This window comes from Furipterus horrens, unplaced genomic scaffold, assembly GCF_987537825.1.
Source record: "Furipterus horrens unplaced genomic scaffold, mFurHor1.1.pri manual_scaffold_3, whole genome shotgun sequence".
NCBI classification, from domain to species: Eukaryota; Metazoa; Chordata; class Mammalia; order Chiroptera; family Furipteridae; genus Furipterus; species Furipterus horrens.
The window spans coordinates 70066087-70085243 of record NW_028327173.1 but is presented as its reverse complement, the minus strand read 5'-3'; the positions used below and the strand labels follow the sequence as shown (position 1 = coordinate 70085243).

General features: G+C 41.6%; 1 protein-coding gene across 2 annotated transcripts in view; it reads left to right on the top strand.

Moving 5' to 3' along the window:
- The window catches only part of TGFBR3 (transforming growth factor beta receptor 3), a 211268-nt gene that overhangs the window by 131104 nt on the left and 61007 nt on the right, over positions 1-19157 (top strand). For both annotated transcript variants that reach the window (XM_090269730.1, XM_090269729.1), the window contains exon 4: positions 3577-3714. In XM_090269730.1, the coding sequence (XP_090125856.1) occupies positions 3577-3714 (138 nt within the window). The remainder of the gene's footprint in view (positions 1-3576; positions 3715-19157) is intronic.

Genomic DNA, 19157 nt, shown 5'->3' with positions numbered 1-19157 from the left:
TATCCATCAACAATTGAATCTAAAAAACAGGTTAAGCAAACAAGAAGAACAGAGACAGAATGAGTACAGAGAGCGTTTTGATGGTTGCCATACGGGAGGGGTGTGTGGGGGATGGGTGAAGAGGTGAGAGGATTAAGAAGTACAAATAGGTGGTTACAGAATAGCCATGGGGATGTAAAGTACAGTATAGGAAATGGAGTAGCCAAAGAACTTATATGCATGACCCATGGACATGAAAAATGGTGTGGAAATTGCTTGAGGGAATGAGGGGTGCTGGGTGGAGGAGGGCAAAGGGGGAAAATTGGGACATCCGTAATAGCATAATCAATAAGATATAATAAAAAAGAAACTGAAAAAAAAGTTCTCATGCTCTGTGACTCCCAAAGATTAACAAAGAAGCCTCTAATTTAGAGATGGGTCACTATTCCCTCATTTAGGATATAGCCCCTTTAGCCCCATGAGCCTTCATAGTCACATGGCCCCTAGGCCTAGTTCTCTATTACTTACGAAGCCCATGGATAAGTAATGGCCTTTTTTTCTTTTTTTGTAAATTTGACATAGGATTAAGAGTCAACTCTTTAAACTACTGGGTAGATCTCCAAGCTGGAAGTTATTGGATAGCATTTGTATCATTTCTCTGTTGGCCGTTTCTTTGCTTCAGCCCTCTTGGGGTCTGGTCTTCAGACAGTGATCACCAGTCAGTAATCTACCCATGAAAATCTTCAGCAATATGTTCTTATCTTTGTAACTACAATCCACTCTGAGCTATGTAATTGGTTCTTAAGAGGATTTTTTTTGTTTGTTTCGTTTTTTGTTTTTGTTTGTTTTTTTGCCTGAGAGAAATCAGGTACCTTAGGCTGGAATTCTTTAAGAGATATTTCAAGTATGTCTTACCCACATTTCCAGGAGCTTTTTATACCTTCATTCTTTTGTTGGTTGGTTTTGGTTGTACTTTATCTTCCCTTCAGCAGTATTTATTCAAGTGGAGGAAGGATAGAAGGGGAAGGTTGCTGAGGCATTAGACGAGCAGGTTCTTGGGGGACTTTCTGTTCCTGCCAGATGATCTTTTCTAAAAAACTGTTGAATATTTTTCTTTTAATTTCCCAATCATAGTGCGAATTGTTCTTTGCCAAATGGTTTTTGGAGCTTTGCCTAGGCCCCATGTGCCAGAGTCGAGGATTCATCTTGGCCAGACATTGCCACATATTGAAGGAGGGAGCCGTTTCCAGGAAAGCTCAGAGAATTGTGGCTCCTAGAGATCTTTCCTTCATTGTGTGAGCCAGGCCTTGACACTTTTGACCATCTGGAAAACTTTGGAGCCAAGCACCAATATCTGCCTCATACATATTTTTCTTTTAATTTCCTAAGTTTTTAGAAATTCTCATTCATTTTAGATATATATTTATTACTATTTTACCTACATACTGCTAGAAGAATTATATGCTTGAGTGCTGCAAAGAAAGTCATCACAAGAGAGTCGATGTACTACCCCCTGTGGATATGCATTGCTGTTCTTTGTGCCATTATGATGCTCATAAACAGTTTTGGAATGAATAAACCTGGAAACATTCTACTGACATGTTATTAGTGACAGAGTGGTTCTTTTTTCAGGTCCTCTTGAACAAGTGATGATTTCATCTCTTCTTTCTTCACTCTCCATAGTGTGTGCTCTCCGTAGTGTGCATCTTCTTGTTTAGTTAATGCTACAGTGAATGCCCCTGCCCTGCTTACAGTGGCAGTCAATCTGTTTATTTCTTGATGCCGATAGCATCTCCAAAATGCTGTGAGGTAGAGTTTGTACAACCAAGGAACATTTTATTTTGCTGTGGCTGTACTTGACACAGTTCATTAGTGCTCTGCTTCTAGTACTTTTCCTTTTTGCCAAATATAAAAATGTTCCTAGCTGTCTTTCAGAAATCTTGATGGTTTGAGTATTGCTCATGGATTTTATTTTATTGTTTGTTTTTTTAACTTTTCTGTAAATTAGCTGGCTAAATCCCTTTGAATATATTAACATATATTTAACCTTTTTGAAAACCTTTTAGGTAACATACATTTATAAATTTGCTGTGATCAAGCATTTCAAAAATTATCTACTGTGTATTAATCACAGTATTAAACATAAGACATATCTTTACCTCCCGAGTATTTATAGTCTTATTTCAGAGACTAGGACACACATTCAACAGTTAATGAATGAGATGGTATTATATACTAAGTGCATATTATTCATAGAATAAAATACTCCTGTGGCATTGAAAATTAGAAAATTAAATATTCAGTTGCCATCTACTGAGTGGCGACCCTGTGCTAAAGCTTACATATTGAAAGTTAAGTAAAGTTCAGTGCCTTGTCAGCAATGACCTGAGAGGATGCTGCAATAAGTGACACTGGCAGGCCATCCCTACGGTACAACAGGATCACAGTGGGCCGGCAGCCCCCTGTGAAGGTGTAAAGTGTCCAGCTTTGAGTGCTCTGTCACTGATGATTGTATAGATCCCAAGCATAGACCTAGACCATTTAATCCTCCTAAGAATTGCGGCTGAGATGTGCTATTATTCCCAATGTATCACTCAGTCTGTGTCTTTCCAGCTAATGTCTTTTTTGTGTGTTTTCCCTCCCTTATCACTTTATGTTTCTCTTTGGGGAGTTCAGTTTGTTTAAATACACAATCCTTAGGTCTTGCCTCCGCACCTTCAAACAGAAAACCAGTGTGAGACGTGCTTATATGAAAGCCCCTCTTCAGTATTTCTGTGTGTGTCTCCCCGTTTGCTTTCCTGTGTCCATGCTGACTGGCCTCGTGCTGTTGAGCCCAGTGTGCTGTCCGATCATGCTGACGATGATGCTGGTAGCCTGCAGTAGGCTTGCTTAGCTCTCAGCGTGGCCATCGTTTTCCTCTCCAGGCGCGTGGTGTTCTTCCGTTTGTCCTTTTCCTTTTTCCTTTTTTCTGTTTTGACTGGGGCTGTATGTGATAGGTTTTTGTTCTGTGCGTTCTAGGCTTCATTTCTTTGGAAAACCCCTTCAAGCTAATAGCTGGGATGATGAAAGCACTGGCTGCTCCCTTTGGCAGCCCCTTTCCCTGAGCTTTCGACACTTTTCTCTGGCAGGCTCACTTAACTTTACAGGGCTCAGAGCTTACCTTGAAGAGAAGAAAGTCATTTCTCTGGGGCTCCAGAGGGACGACCTGCCCTCCGGGATTCCGGGCTTCGGTTTTCAGCTTAGTCATTTGACTTGAAGGATAAGGCAGTCCTGAGGGAAGGTGACTTTTATTCTGCCTTTGCCAACTTCAGAAACAATGTATTCTGTTTATTTGTGTTCCACTATTACTGGGAGCTGAATCAGGTTTTAGTTGAGATTAGTGTGGGTTGAACCATATAAGATATCCATTTTTGTAGTGAAAAATGGTCAAATATTGGCAATATCATCTGATTCAACATAGTATATCTTATCTCTGAATCTGCACTAGCTTATAGCTTGCTTCTCTTAATGCTGAGCTTTGAAAAGTATCCCAGATACTATGCTAAATGAATTTAATGGAAAGCCAGTTCTAAGATTTCTTTTTTCCTTGCTTTCTAGGTCACTCTGCACCTGAATCCCATCTCCTCAGTCCACATTCACCACAAGCCTGTCGTGTTCCTGCTCAACTCCCCACAACCCCTTGTCTGGCATCTGAAGACAGAACGGCTTGCAGTTGGCGTCTCCAGACTCTTTTTGGTAAGTGTTTGAAACCCTCCCACAGTGATCCTTAGCACAAAGATATAATGACACTAAAGCTTTGCAAGGCATTTTCATTGTAATAAAACCAGAGTCCACAGTGTGTTAAATTTGGAGTATGTATCTTAATGGTATTTGGATGACATTGATAAGCATTCACAGAAAACAAACACCACTCACATGCCTTCTTCTGTGGATGGAGAGTCAAGTCTAGTTTGCAAGTTAGTGCAGGACCTGCGGTCATCCTCTGTGTGGCCTGAGCTTTGGTCTCAGCTGTAAGACCCCCCTTGTGGCAGCACGAGCAATGTAAATATTGTCAATAGCCACTAGGTGTGTGGTCTCTGACCACAAACTAAATCCGCGTAAACCTATTCTGTTTGTATATAACACAGGCCTCATTTCTGATATGCGTATCTGTTTGTTGAGAAAGTGACACAGTGAGCTCCAAAACGAAAACATTTGTATTTTATAAAAATGCTGGAACCCAGCTCTTGTGGAAAGATCCAAACATTACCTACTATTTGTAAATCATGTCCCTTTGAGTTTGCCAGAACATTCAAGTTTGCTAGTTGTGGAGAAATTGATGGGTTGTTTGGATGGATTTTTGGAGTATGATATCATGTCTAATGATGAGCAACATTGCACTTCACAGTGAAGCTCACATTGTCTATTGCTAGAGCTACATGTTGGTATCCTCAGTGCAGAGCTTTGGTCTTTTAAACCTCTCGTGCCACAAGCTTACAAAAGAAGAAGAGGCCTCAGTTAACAGTGTTGCTCTTGCATAATGGATAATTTTTCTAATTCATTACTCTTAATCCAGATCTATAGTTTCTTGTCAAAGTTGATTATGCAAGAGTCATCAATGCATGCCAAATCTAGTGGAGCTGGAGGGAGTTTGTGGAACAATATATTTGCATAGTCTCCAATCACTTATTAATAACACATGAAAATACAGTAACTAAATGTAGTGGAGATACCCAGCTATACCTTAACCAAGGGGTCAAAATTAACGTCAACATGGTACAGATGGGTGTTGTGTGCCTCTGCATGCAATCGCCTGAGGACAAAACAGCATCACTTACGTAGTTTTGAATCTAATCATGAGGAAACATTGGAGAAAACCAAATTGAGTGACATTCTTTGAAATAACTGGCCCGTGTTCTTCAAGTAATGTTAGTCATGGAAGAAGGAGAGGCTGAGGAGCCATTCCAGATCAAAGGAGACTCAAAAGGCACATGTTATCCTGAACTGGAACCTCTTGGGTAGAGAGGGGGCCATTGCTATAAAAGACATTGTTGGGATAATAGGCAAAATTGGAATCGGGCTGTTAAAGTATCGTCTCAGTATTATATTTCTTGAATTCCATAATTGTACTACTGTTACATAAGAGATTGTCCTTCTTAGGAGACATAATACACTTAAGTATTAAGGGACAGGGAGCCAAATAATTTAGAAAAACATATGATGTATAGATAAAATAATAAAGCAAATATGGCAACATGTTGAAAACTGGAGAATCTAGTTAAAGGTATGAAGGAGTTCTTTGTACTATATTTGCAACTTTGTAAATATGACTTAATTTCAAAATAAAAAATATTAACTCAAAAGTACATTTACAAGGTAGGAGTTACTAATAACTTAAACTGTAGCCTTTTTTGAGAACTAAACTCATTACTTCTAAATTTAAAAGCCAAAAGTCAGAGGAGTTGTTATTACTATTACTAGCGCATTTATTTAGCACTTGGTATTACAATAGGTTCTCTGATACTTTATCTTGTTTATGATGATGTGGGTGTTTACCCCATTTTACAGATGAGGAACTAAAACTTAAAGAGTTTAAGTAGTGACCTAAATCAAATGCCTAATTACTGACAGAGCTGGGACTCAAACCAAGATAAGACTCACTCTACAAACTCTAATGGTAAATTGGATCCCTTCATACTCCTAGTCATTGTTGATTCTCTGTAATTAAAGGTATTTGTGATAATAAGGCTATTGACCATAATCATAAGGTCACATTTAGCCCTTATAATACAGAGCTGTGTTATCCACTATACTAGGCATCATCTATATATTGCTATTTATTTCTATTTTATTTTATTTTTTTAATTAGCTAATAAAGGTATCTGGTATAGATTTCCTCTACTATCTATCTTATAGAGTCCTCCCACCCCTTAAAGACTTCTTCCATGAGTGAGAAAACTGCTTAGAAACATTGTGGGTGGGGATTACCAACTGCCATCTTTAATCTTTGTTATAAGTCATTGCTCTATAGACTCAATAGCCCCACGAGATACCCCAGAAAAGGAGGCCTTTACTCTGGAAATCCAGCACCCACACCAGTTGTCCTCTCTGGGCACATAATTTATTTTTTTTATAAAGTATTATTCTGTTTGTTTTTAAATTTATTTATTGTTTTTCTGTTACAGTTGTCCCACTTTTCCCCCCATTGTTCCCCCCACCCACCCAGCCCACCCCCTCTCCCACAGTCAATCCCCACCTCATTGTCCATGTCCATGGGTTATTATACTAGTTCCTTTACTAAACCCTTCCCTTATTTACTCCCCTTCTCTCCCTCCCCTCTCCCCCCAGTAACTGTTAGTCTGTCTGCTCCTTGTTTACATGCCTCTGGTTCAATTTTGCTCATTTGTTTGTGTTGTTCATTAGTTTCCTGTATTAGGTGATATCATATGCTATTTTTCTTTCATTGCCTGGCTTATTTCACTAAGCATAATTCTCTCTAGTTCCATCCATGTTATCGCAAATGTCAGGAGTTCCTTTTTTCTTTCTGCTACATAGTACTCCATTGTGTAAATGTACCACAGCTTTTGATCCACTCATCTACAGATGGGCACTTAGGCTGTTTCCGGCACTTGACTATTGTAAATAGTGCTGCTATGAACATAGGGGTTCATAAGTTCTTTTGAATTGGAGTTTCAGGATTCTTCGGGAATAATCCTTGCAGTGGAATTGCTGGTTCAAAAGGCAGTTCCATTTTTAGTTTTTTTGAAGAAATTCCATAATGTTTTCCACAGTGGCTGCACCAGTCTGCATTCCCACGAACAGTGCAGTAGGGTTCCCGTTTCTCCACATCCTCGCCAGCACTTGTTGTTTGTTGATTGGTTGATGATGGTCATTCTGACTGGTGTAAAGTGGCATCTCATTGTGGTTTTTATTTGCATCTCTCTGATGGTTAGTGATGTTGAGCATTCTTTTATAAGCCTGTGGACCCTCTGTATGTCCAGTAGGAGGAATCACAATACTTGATATCAAACTATACTACAAAGCCACTCTAATCAAAACAGTCTGGTACTGGCATAAGAACAGACATATAGATCAATGGGACAGAATAGAGAGCCCAGAAAGAAACCCAGGTCTATATGGTCAACTTATATTCAACAAGGGGGAAGGGAACATAAAATGGAGTGAGAAGAGTATCTTCAACAAATGATGCTGGGAGAACTGGACAGGGACATGCAAAAAAATGAAACTAGACCACCAACTTAACAGCACACACCAGAATAAACTCAAGATGGATCAAAGACTTAAATGTAAGTCGTGACACCATAAAAGTCCTAGAGGAAAACATAGGCAGGAAAATTTCGGATATCCCACATAGCAGTATTTTCACGGATACATCTCCTAAGACAAGGGAAATGAAGGAAAGAATAAACAAATGAGACTACATCAAACTAAAGAGTTTCTGCTCAGCAAAGGAAAACATCAGCAAGATGAAAAGGAAGACCAACCATATGGGAAAATATATTTGCCAATGATACCTCAGACAAGGGATTGAGCTCCAAAATATATAAAGAATTTATACAGCTCAACAACAAGAAGACAGACAACCTAATTAAAAAATGGGCAAAGGATATGTATGGCTATTTAAATTTAAAGTAGCTAAAATCAGAAATACAGTTTCAAGCACATGGGCCACATTTCAGATACTCAATAGCTACACGAAGCTAGGGACCACAACATCGGGCAGGTTATAAAGAGGTTATAAGTACAGGCTTTGCCTTCCCTGGTTTGAATCCAAGCAGTAACCTGAGGCCAATTACTTAATTTTTCTAAGCCTGGCTTTCCTTAGTTGTATAATAATACAGAAATAGTGGTAGTCCCTATGCCATGGGGTTACTGTTTTGATTAACTGAGATTACCTATAACATATTTAGTACAGTGTCTGGCACCAATAACTTCATAGACCTTACCAGCCATTTTGTTGCTATTTATTATTAGTCATAGTAAAGAACACTTGGGAAGGATGTTGAATTTACATTTTTAACTATGAAGTATCTTGGTTGGCCAGTGCCAGATTGAAAGGAGTTCCTATTTCTCTGGGTTGTAGGTACAGATGGGAAGTGGGGGCCACATATATCACAGTTGTACTGGTCACTTTCTGGATTCTTTCTTTAATCTTCCACTCTCTGGGTTTTGAGGGAAAGTATTTACTCCTAGTTATTATTTATCTGCTTTCATTCTGTTTAAGATCTATTAGGAACAGCCTCTTGGCCATCAGTTTAAGACACACTAACAATGAAGAAAAAAAAAAAAGGAGACAGTTTCAATAAACATTTAACATCAACCCTGTTTAGAGTTAATCCCATGTAAGGAGATCACAGATCAAGGGATGAACCAAAAATTACCATCATGGGAAAGGCAGCATTGGAAAAAGTCAAGGATTTAAATTCTGCAACAGCTGAACTCTGCCTTGATATCCAGCAGGCTTTCCTTTAGAGAAAATGATTTTCTTCCATCTGTACGTTTTTTCACAGCCGGGAAGAGATGGTGAACTACTGTTGTTCATTCAGGTTTTCAGATCAGTAGACAATGTGTGATGCAAATTCTGTTACAAGCCGGACAGCTCTCCCTAACAGAGAGAGAGCTAAAGTGAAGCGCATGAGGCCCTCAGAGTCTGAAGTGAATGTCAGGGTCTGCTCATCCCCTTGAGAACCATTGCAGCAGAAGGATCTGCTGCTGGATAGAGAATCAGTAGTGTGTTCTGTTGACCTATTCATAGTAGTCAAGTTCAAGTTTGCAGATAAGATAACTAAATTATTTTGTATAAACTGCTTCATCCAAACACTTCAGAAGACTCATGGAATGTTTGGAAACTGAAGCTTAGCTGTTTCCATCCTGTCTTTTCCAAGGTTAGAGACCTTAGAGGAGCTAAGGAGAGGTGATGGGTCTCTTGACTCTCAGTTTAAGATGCAGGTGCCCTCACTTTGCCCTGACATGCTGCTGAAGAATTTGCATGACTGTCTTAAAGCTGTCTTTACTTTCTAGGTAGAGTTATACCTTAACAGATTTTTTTTTATGTAGGGTGGTAAGAAAAGTTCAAATATTGGCATCTACTCATCCACCAGTGCCACCTTTTAATTTAAGTTGAATGTCTGCATTATTATAACTACCCAAATTTAAAAAGGAAACCTTTCATAATTAGTTAGCAGGGCCTTATGTTACTCAGAATGTTTTAGCCACCCACGAGGGTGACTAAAAACATTATACAGCAGGTTCTCAAACAACGTTGTTTTGTTCAACATCATTTTGTTATTACTGTTGGGGGGGGGGCATGGATTCCCAGCTGGGGCCACTGTCTGTGTGGAGTTTGAACATTCTCCCCAGGTCTGCGTGGGTTTCCTCCGGGGACTCTGGTTTCCTCCCACACCCCAAAGATGTGCGTGTCGGTTTCACTGGCGTGTCTGAACGGTCCCAGTCTGAGTGAGTGTGGGTGTGGTGGGTATGAGTGGTTCATTGTGGGTTCTCACCTTGCACTGAGAGCTGCTAGGGTAGGCTCTGGCTACCCTCAACCCCGATCAGGAATAAATAGGTAGGAAAAGAAGTTTCTTACTGCTTTTAATTAATCTTCCTTAAATGTACATATAGCTCACATTTATTTCAGTGGTTGATACTACAAGTGTTTTGGGTCTTTATTTAGAAGTTTGTTGATATTTATGTTGCCACAGGAACTTAACTCTTGTTCATATCAATTAGCCTCTGGTAAAATTGGTTTCATTATATGTTTTTTGCCTAAAGTTACTGTTTTCAAGAACCTCTCAATGACATTAAGTGAGGACTTACTATACTTACTATACTTTAATATTGTCTAATAAAGGGATCTTTTCTTTTCTGTCAAATTATTCCTGTTCTTCTCATAATCCCACAGTGCAGGCAAGAGAGGCATACCAGGCAGGGAGAAAGTGGTATTGAGTTTCCTCTGCAAGTGTAGTTCCTTTATCTAGTTGTTCTGATTACCTAGGAAATGGAAGTGAGATGACGTGGGATTGTTTCAAGCTGAGTCTCTGTCACCCACACACCCACACAATAGACTTGTCACAGCCTTATAGTTGTTCTTTTGCAGGGTTTATAGATGGCCCAGAAAATATTGGGTAGGTTAGAGTTGCTACTCAGTGCAACCAAAAATAAAAATAATCCTACCCTTTTGGTCTGGCCTGCTGAAGCTATAAGTAAAACTCTCTTAGAAGAATCATCTAAGCTTATTTTTATTTATGTAATAATTACCACATTGAAGAAAAAGTAGGTAGCTCACTGGGCAATAGATGTCTGAACTTTCAACCTGAGTTTGCCAAAAAAAATTGAGAAGAGCCACGATACTAGGTTGTCTTTAAAAATATACTACAGTTTGAATAGACATTTCTCCAAAGAGAAGTCATAGATGGTCAAAGAACACATAAAAAGATGCTCAATATCATTACTCATCAGGAAAAGGCAAATTTAAAACCACAGCGAGATGCCACTTCACACCCGCTAGGATAGCTGTAATAAAAAAGCCAGATACTAACAAGTTTTTTTGAGGATGAAAGGAAATTGGAACCCACGTACACTGCTGGTGGGACTATCAAATGGTGCTTTGGAAAACAATTGGGCAAAACATATGTCCATAGCAAAACTTGTCCACAGATGTTCATAGCAGCATTATTCATAATAATCAAAAAGTACAAACAACCCAAAATGTCCATCAGCTGATTAATGGACTTTTTAAAAAAGTGCTATATCCATGCAATGGAATATTATTTGGCCATTAAAAGAATGAAGTAGTGATACATACCACAATATGGGTGAACCTTGAAAACATTATAAATGAAAGAAGCCAGACTCAAAAGCCACATATTGTATGATTCCGTTTATATGAAGTGCCCCAAATAGTCAAATCCACAGAGAGAGAAAGTAGATCAGTAATTGCCAAAGGTTGGTAGGAGGAGGGAATGGGAAATGACTACTAATAGCATAGAGTTTCTTTGGGGGTTGGAAAAAAAAATGTTCTGGCATTAGATAGTAATTAGTATAATTGTGAATATTACCACAATTGTGAATATACTAAAAATACCACTGTACAGTTTTAAAGGGTGATTATTATGCTATTTCAATAAAGTGAATTGAAGGGTGAATTATAATTATATTATTATATTTATGTAACTTATATGATATAATTATAAGGGTGAATTATATCCCAGTAAAGCTGTTAGGAAAAAAACTTGCTGTAGCACTTTTTAAAAGGGATATATAAATTTTTAAAAAGGGATAGTATTAAAATTAATGAACTCAGTTTTACTTTTTTCTATGTATCTATTTGATTTTTTTTTTTTTTTTTTTTTTTTTTTAGATAAAGAACAACAACCTTCCTTTATTTTGTGTTCCAAACATGAACACTTTCTCTTTTAAGGTCTACATACTTGAAGTCCTGAGACAAGCAGATGAGACCCTAGTGCCTGGCTTCTATTAAATAAAATGTCTAGTTCAGAGTTCTTGGCCAGCCCCTTAGCATCAGGGTTAGAGGCTTTAATTACTCATAAGGAAAGAAGGTGTCTAAGATTAGGAAAGTCTCAAGAAATAAGCAACAACTTCTTCCAACCTCATTTACTCTTGGAATTACTGAGCTGTGGTTTATTTTTCCAGCCACTTATCATTAAAGTCAAGAAAGAAATGAATGTAAATGTATTTATGTTTGATTGGAGTAATGGAGAGGAAGGGGATATTGGTCTTTGAGGTAGGGTGTTCAGATTTAACAAAGATAAAGGGTTACCAGCTGAATTTGAATTTCAGATAATCTGCAGATAATTTTTACTATATCCATGGGCTATTTGGGGCACACTTTTACTGAAAAATTATTCATTGTTTATCTGAAATTCAAATTTCACTAGGTGTCCCATATTTTATCTGGCATCTCTACTCAGAAGTAACTTACGTTTCTGTTTCTAGTTAGCTTCCTGGCTGGGGTATCAGGAGACCTGAGGACTAGTACTGCCTCTGCCACTAACTAGTTACATCACTAGACAAAGTCACTTAACTACTCGGGCCTTAGTTTTCTCATCTCTAAAGTGAGGAGGCGATCCAGCCTATCTCTAAAGTACCTCTCAGCTTTCAAACTGTGATTTTGTGATAATACAACTGTTAGATATTGCATCCCAATTTAATTAGAAACAGAAAATGGTAATCTGAACATTGCCTCTTCAGCAAATCCAAGTAAATATCAGGGCACGGCAGTTGAAATAAAAGAGAGAAACCAAACTCTATGCTATTGGCTTAGGATTAAAAACAAATCAAAATTTAATCCTAATGAAAAATGTAAATTAATACCAGGAACATGCTTAATATTTAAAACCTAGTTCTGTGTTTCTGAGAACAGGGCAGGAATGGGTGAAGAAGCTGAAGTTGCCAAAATCTGGTTTATTCCTTTTACTTAAACTTGGGGAGAAAAAAAAGGGTCCAAGTATTTTGGGCCTTTGCCACCAAACCACAGGCAGTTTTCTGGTCTGCACTGCAGTTTGGATGACTGACAAGACTCAGTGAAAAACAAGTGCTATTTGTTTTCCTGTGCCCAGTATTTAACTGGAAATCAGAAGGCAAAGTTTCCAATCAGTTGTTAAATAACCCCAGATGTGTGCTTAGCTGTGCTCTAGGAAGGGACAGGCACAGCGCGTACCACAGCGCATGTCCACTCATTCTTTTCATGAATCCAAGAGATGTGTAATTGAAGGTTACGGTGTCCAGAAATGCCCTATGAATAACTCAGACAGTCAGGTTTGCTTGTGCAGGAGATCACTTTAAAAATATTTAAAATGCATTGCATTTTTTAAAATCTGGAAATGATTTTGTTTTTTCCTTTTCTAATTTTCTCCTTTCCCTTACTTGGTAGTTCTTCCCGTGTTTAGAAAAAAATGACATTGGCACACCTGGTATGATGGTTTATGTGTCTACTTGTTTGTTCATCCCACACCCAGCTTTTAGTGCCTGCAGGATGCTGGGAACTGTGCCAGGCGTGGAGGATCCAGGGAGAAGTGCATTGGATTGCCTGCCCTCACGGAGCTTTGCATTTTGTGGGAGAGATGGTTAAGAGATCAAGAATTACAGTTCACTATAGTGAAGTACTGTTGTTGGATCCTGAAAATTGGAGAAAATGAGAATCCTCCTATTCCAAGTACAGTTAAGGCAGCTTCCTCTGTGGGGCTGACTGAGGAGCAGCCGGGTCGGGGTTGCAGACACAAACACAGCTTTTTTTGCTCAGCCAGAAGTGTCACCCTGTATACTGGGGTCTGGATATTACCATTTTGGATTTTCCAGTGAGGTCTTTCCCCAGCTAAGTTTTCTCTTAGAGACAGATTAAATAACTAAATGTTTCAAGATTAGTTTCTCTTTCTTCCTTTCTTAAAATGTCTCTTGTGGAATGACTCACTGTGTCCCGTGGGATATTCCAAGTGGTTGTGTACTGTGCATTTTTGTTCCAGAGGTTGCTTATCTGTTGGTTTTGTGGCTTGTCTATGAGAGCCCTAATTATAAGGGGCTTGAGCCTCTCATGAACTGGGGTCAGTCAACTACCATATTTCCTAGGAACGAGTTTCTGGCCCTTTTGTGGTGAGAGCTCTTCGTAAATGTCCCTGTGGCAATTAGAGCATTGGACTGGGTCCAGGTTCAGCTGGTAATCCTGGTTCAGAAAGACCTTTTGAAAAACCTCACGGGATTTATCCTGACTCCCGGGTTAAGGCTGGTGAATGTTGCCAGGGAGTCCAGTGAGTGGCCCCTGGCCTCGTGAGGTTTGTGGGTGTATTCTTCCTGATCAAGACATCCTGTCCTGAAGGGTTCAGGCAAGCGTCGACTTTTCCTGGCTCTGCTGGACTTGCTGTGTGTCATGTCTGTGTGCAGGCATGGGCCCCAGCCCTGTGAAGGCTGTGCTTTCATTCAACAAATTGAGGTTAAGTAAACTCCATTTGACTGAGGGGGGAAGATTGGTGTTTCTTCATGTAGAATCCTGTGACGTCTTTTAAGGTTTTACTGTCTAAAGCTAATCTGGTAATCTGATGAATCTGCCCTTTTCATAGGTTGGGCAATTGTATCAAATGTTACATCTCTGATGCTCTTGATGAGCGTGGTGGGAGACCTCCAGAGAGCTATTCGATAGAAAAAGCAAGTGTTTCATTTTTAGGGAGGTTGCAGAATATTTTTTCACGTCATGAGAGGGAGGAAATATATCTGTGTCTCAGGAGATTCTGGCCAGGCTGACTTGAACGAGGTGGCTGTGCCTCATTTCTCTCATAAATTGCAAACAGTGAGGCCATAGGTAAAGGTTCCCGAAAGGTGGCCCACATGCCCCGTCTCTGGAAGGGGCTGCAGGACTGCCTGACTCCTTCTAGGCACAGAGGCATTGGGTTTATTTGAGGCAACCCAGTTCTGGCACTCCAATCGATCCTTCTTCACCTAACTCCTTGGCTTGGAAGCAGATTTCTGCAGGGGAAGAAGGAAGCCCCTTTAGCCTTTTTTATTTCTTGTCCAGGTTACAGTTTGTAGCCCAAGATCTGCTTATGGCCTGAGGTCTTTTTTGCAAATTTAGACTCTCAATGTCACTGGGCCAGGTAGTTGTCATTGTTCTACTTCCACTTTTTTTTTTTTATTCAGCCTTTAGATTAACTTTGTCATGTCATTGGGATCCTCTTAGTTTTCTTGTGCTGAAAGCAACTAAACAGAGAGAAACTTACTCATCCGATTCCCCGAGGCTGGAGAGCAAAGGGGTTGAGAGCCTGCAATCTGGAACATCCTGTAGATGTGGGTTTTAAGTGTCAACTTCGGCAAGTTGACTTGGCCACCTCACCTGTAAAATGGGAATAATAGTCCTTCCATGAGTCTGGACAGGTCCCACATGCCACGCTGGCCAAGAGCATGGGCCCAGGAAGCACAGGCTGTGCTGTGGCTGAGACGTGGCATGCCAGCCCATGGAATAGCAGACCTGACCCTCCTTTTGGGCTCCTGGCACTCAGTGTTCTGTGGTCCCTGGACTTCCTTCCTTCCTTCCTTCCTTCCTTCCTTCCTTCCTTCCTTCCTTCCTTCCTCCCTCCCTCCCTCCCTCCCTCCCTCCCTCCCTCCCTCCCTTCCTTCCTTCCTTCCTTCCTTCCTTCCTTCCTTTCTTCCTTCCTTCCTTCCCTTTCTCTTTCTCTTTCTCTTTCTCTTTCTCTCCTTTGAGAGGGGAAAGTGGGGAGAGGAACACTGTTGTGTGAGGGAAACTTTGATTGGTTGCCTCTCGCACATCCCTAACTGGGGACTGGCTTGCAACCCGGCATGTGCCCTGACTGGGAATTGAACCAGTGACCTTCCCATTTGCAGGCTGGCACTCAGTCCACTGAGCCACACCAGCCAGGGCCCTTGGACCTTTTTAAATGTTCTTGCCCAAGCTGGTACAAATATCCTGTCCTTGGCTTGGCTCTGCCTGGGGCTAGGACTGTCCTGTCAGTAGGACAGGGCCCCGGCAAGCCCCCTGAGATAGGGGCTGAACTGGGTGCTGGCTTTCCAGGGATGGCAGCTCCTGAACCCAGGCCACCCTCATCAAGGTGCCCCAGCAGGTAGGGGCCAGGGTGGGGCAGAGGCAGAGAGGGCAAAGGCATTAAGCAGCTATTGAGCACTGGTCTTGACACATGTGGGCACACTGAGCCTTCCCACTGCAGGTTATGTCATACCCAGTTTTCAGGTGGGGACACAGGTTCAGAAAGGTTGGGTTACACGGCTTATAAGAAGCAGTAGGCTGGTTTGGCTCAGTGGATTGAGCGTCGGCCTGCGAGCTAAGTGTCGCTGGTTCGATCTTCCAGTCAGGGCACATCAGAGAAGGAAAACTCTGATTCTAAAAAACCTCCGCTGCCTGGCGGCATACCTCTTCAGGGGAAAGGCTAAGGGAGTAAACCCCGACAGAAAATCCGGAGCCGGAGTCCCTAAGGCGGTTTGACGTTGTAGTCAATACCGGCAACTCCTGCGGCGCACCTGAAGCCAAACTGTATTGACTCCGTCTTTCCCTTGGACCCTTCAGCTGCGAAGAGAGGGGGGGGTCTGCTGCATGGGCAACAGCAGACCCTCCATATCACCCTGCCCAGGCTCTGTAGCTTCAGCTTCACTGGAGAGGACACTCTAGCGTCATCGCAAGATGTCGATTCAACACGGGAGGAGACAGATACCGTGTCACTCCCGAGCTGGACTGCACAACCATTCTCGGCGGTGCAGATAGACTCTTAAGAAGCTACACCATCGTCTCTCGAGACGGATGGCTGCCGACGCCGACGCCGCCGACGACTTCCACTTTGTCCTGTTTGGGTGGTGAATGGCAGAGCTGGGGTACTGGGACGCAGGGTGTACCTGGAAGTCAGGGGCTTATCCATTTGCCATCTTTAGCAAAAGCCCATAGTGGTCAGTCACTGCCCAGTAGATCAGGAGCCCTTCTGTCTTTATCACAGGGACCTGGTTCTGGAGAGCCTGCAGTTCCTGGATGAAACAAGATGCTGGGTGATGCTCAGAGCTGCTGTTAGGAGCCAACACTGCTCCAACCCTTAGCACTCTTCTAAGCACATCACATATAATATCTTATTTAGTCTTCATAAGAAGCCTGTGAAGTAGGTACTGTTGTTACCCTCATTTAAGATGAGGAAACTGACACAAAGAGAGGTTAACTTGTGTGTGGTCACACAACTAGTAAATGGTGGCTGTAATCTAGTCTGTGGCACATCCTAAGTGTGCAATATGTGTTAGCAATAGTAGTAATGGTTTGTTTTTTCTTAAATGATAGCAATTAGTTTCTGGGCTAGACTTCCCCTGCCTTCTCCTTTGACATCACATGTCCCAGATTTTGATGCTGGGATTAAATAAAGTTATGCTTTGAATGAGAGAAGTAGGTATAGCCAGGGATATTGGCTTTTAATTATCCACTGTTGAGCGGCACAGGGTTCTCCTTTTACAGAGGAAACACTTAGGTTAAATGCTGTCCCCTGAGATCTGGATGTAGGAGGTGGTCCTGATCACATCCGACTGTGTATAACCACAGTATTCCTGGACACCATGGGAAGCTTAAAAATAGTGTCAGCGGCTGCCACCTTAAAAACATCATAGCATTCTAAAAGTGATTAAACCTCTTAGGTGCTTTTTTTCCTTATTTCTTTTTCTCGGAGCCTCTGACATTATCCCTCAGTCACAGATCATGCAAGGAAGGTAATTGGGTGATCTCTTGAGGGACAGACCTACTCCAGGTGCCCCATATTTTACAAGTGTAACTGGAGACCTCATTGGGGACAGTCACACATCGCCTGACTCAGGATGCGACTGTGATGTCACCTGTAACCGTGATCTCCAGTATAGAGCCACTAGTGACTATCCCACAGACAGGGCTTCAGAACTGAACTCAAGCCACATTAGGGTATCACTCCCTGACCTACTGAGGAGATGGCGTGGAATCTCCTATCTGCATCATTTTAGCAAAGTGCATTGTGAATGGTCTAAGTACTGGGATCTAAGCCATGCCAGTATTTCATGAAGGTAAAGGTTTTTAAACTGCCTCTTGACCTGTCTGGTTGGCCCATCTCTGTATCAGCTACACCAGGATTCCCTGCTTAATATTGAGTATCTGCATTGCCCCTGGCAGTCTGGGGATTATTTCTTCAGAGGTGTTCAGTGTGTTCGGTTCAGCCTTCTGGCCTTGACACAGGAGATCAACTTGGTCTTCAGCAAAGACTGTTCAATGTAGACTGGAAAATGGGGGTGAACATGGGAACATGGCCTGTCTTTGGTTGAAAGCTAATGTTAGGAAGTTCGAGAGGGCTGCAACCAGTTTTGGAGCTGAAGCCCCCCCTCCCGCCCCCATTCTACCCGCCAACTCCACCCCCTCTGTGGAACCATCCTTCAGAACCTCTTCCCCTCCCTTTTCCCCAAACTTATTAGGTCTGTGGTTGCTGGGCCAGAATATGCAGCTCCATTCCTCTTGGGACATGCACCAGCCATTCACAGAAGCCAGGGATTATCCAGAGAAAGAGAACCAGTAGGGAATACATATGAAGAGATTTATTGCAAGGAGTTGGCTTATGCCATTGTGGGGTCGGGCAAGGCGAGTCAGGAGAAGCAGCTGGAACTCTCAGGCATGAGCTGAGCCCCAGCTCTGCTCATAAGGCCTTTCAACGGGATGAATTGGGCCCACACAGGTTATCTAGGATAATCTCCATTACTTAGAGCCACCTGGTTATGGACTTGAGTCATGTCTACAAAATACCTTCACAGCAACATCTGAATTAGTGTGTGATTGAATAGAGATGATAGATGGCCAAACCAAGTCAACAATATACAACTGACCATCACAGAAGCATTTTTATATCATAAACCTATACAGCCTGATAGCCTTGATATGCTGTATCTATCATAGTTTCTACTTAATCATTTTCAGAGCCTTCAGCAGTTTTTGTTGTTGTTATTTACTGTAAGAGATCTCTCTTCTTCCAGCCAAGCAGTGATTGTTTCCATAACAGTCATTACTCTCTGACCCTTCATTCCCTTTCTTCTCCACTTTCACCAGCACAGCCACTCAGCCCCCAGGGAAAGGGAAGAAAGAAAAGGAAGGAAGAGGCAGGGAAGGACACAACCCCTGCTTTGCTTCACTGCTTTACCTTTTCACTCTTCTTAACACATTAAGCGCCATGTCAGTCACCGGTGACTGACACTATACTAAATGGAAAAGAAGACAAAACAGGCTTGGCGCTTAATGTGTTAAAAGCCTGGCTTTGTGTAGCTCAGTTTTTGGAGTCCAGCAGATGTAGTTTGAAGCTGCACTCACTGTTCCCTTGCTAAAACAAAATAACCTCACCTCTCAGAGCCCCAGTATCTTCGGTTATCAGGTGTGAGGACTAAGAATCTATGAAGCAGGCACTTGGTAAATGATCAGGAAGAGCCTTTGTGGTTATTATCTCCCAGTGTGGTTCCTATTAGTAGGGGGGTGAGAGAGTCCCTGTCTGCCAGCGATGCTGATTTCTTGATTTTGGTAACTGGGTGGCAGAGTAGAAAGAGCTGCAGAATGAGAAACGGGGTCTTTGGTTCTATTCTCAACGCTGCTTTCTACCAGCTCTACACCTCTGGCAGGTTCTTTAGCTTCTCTGAGCCTTACTGTCCTTGTCTGTGAAATGGAATGTAGATTA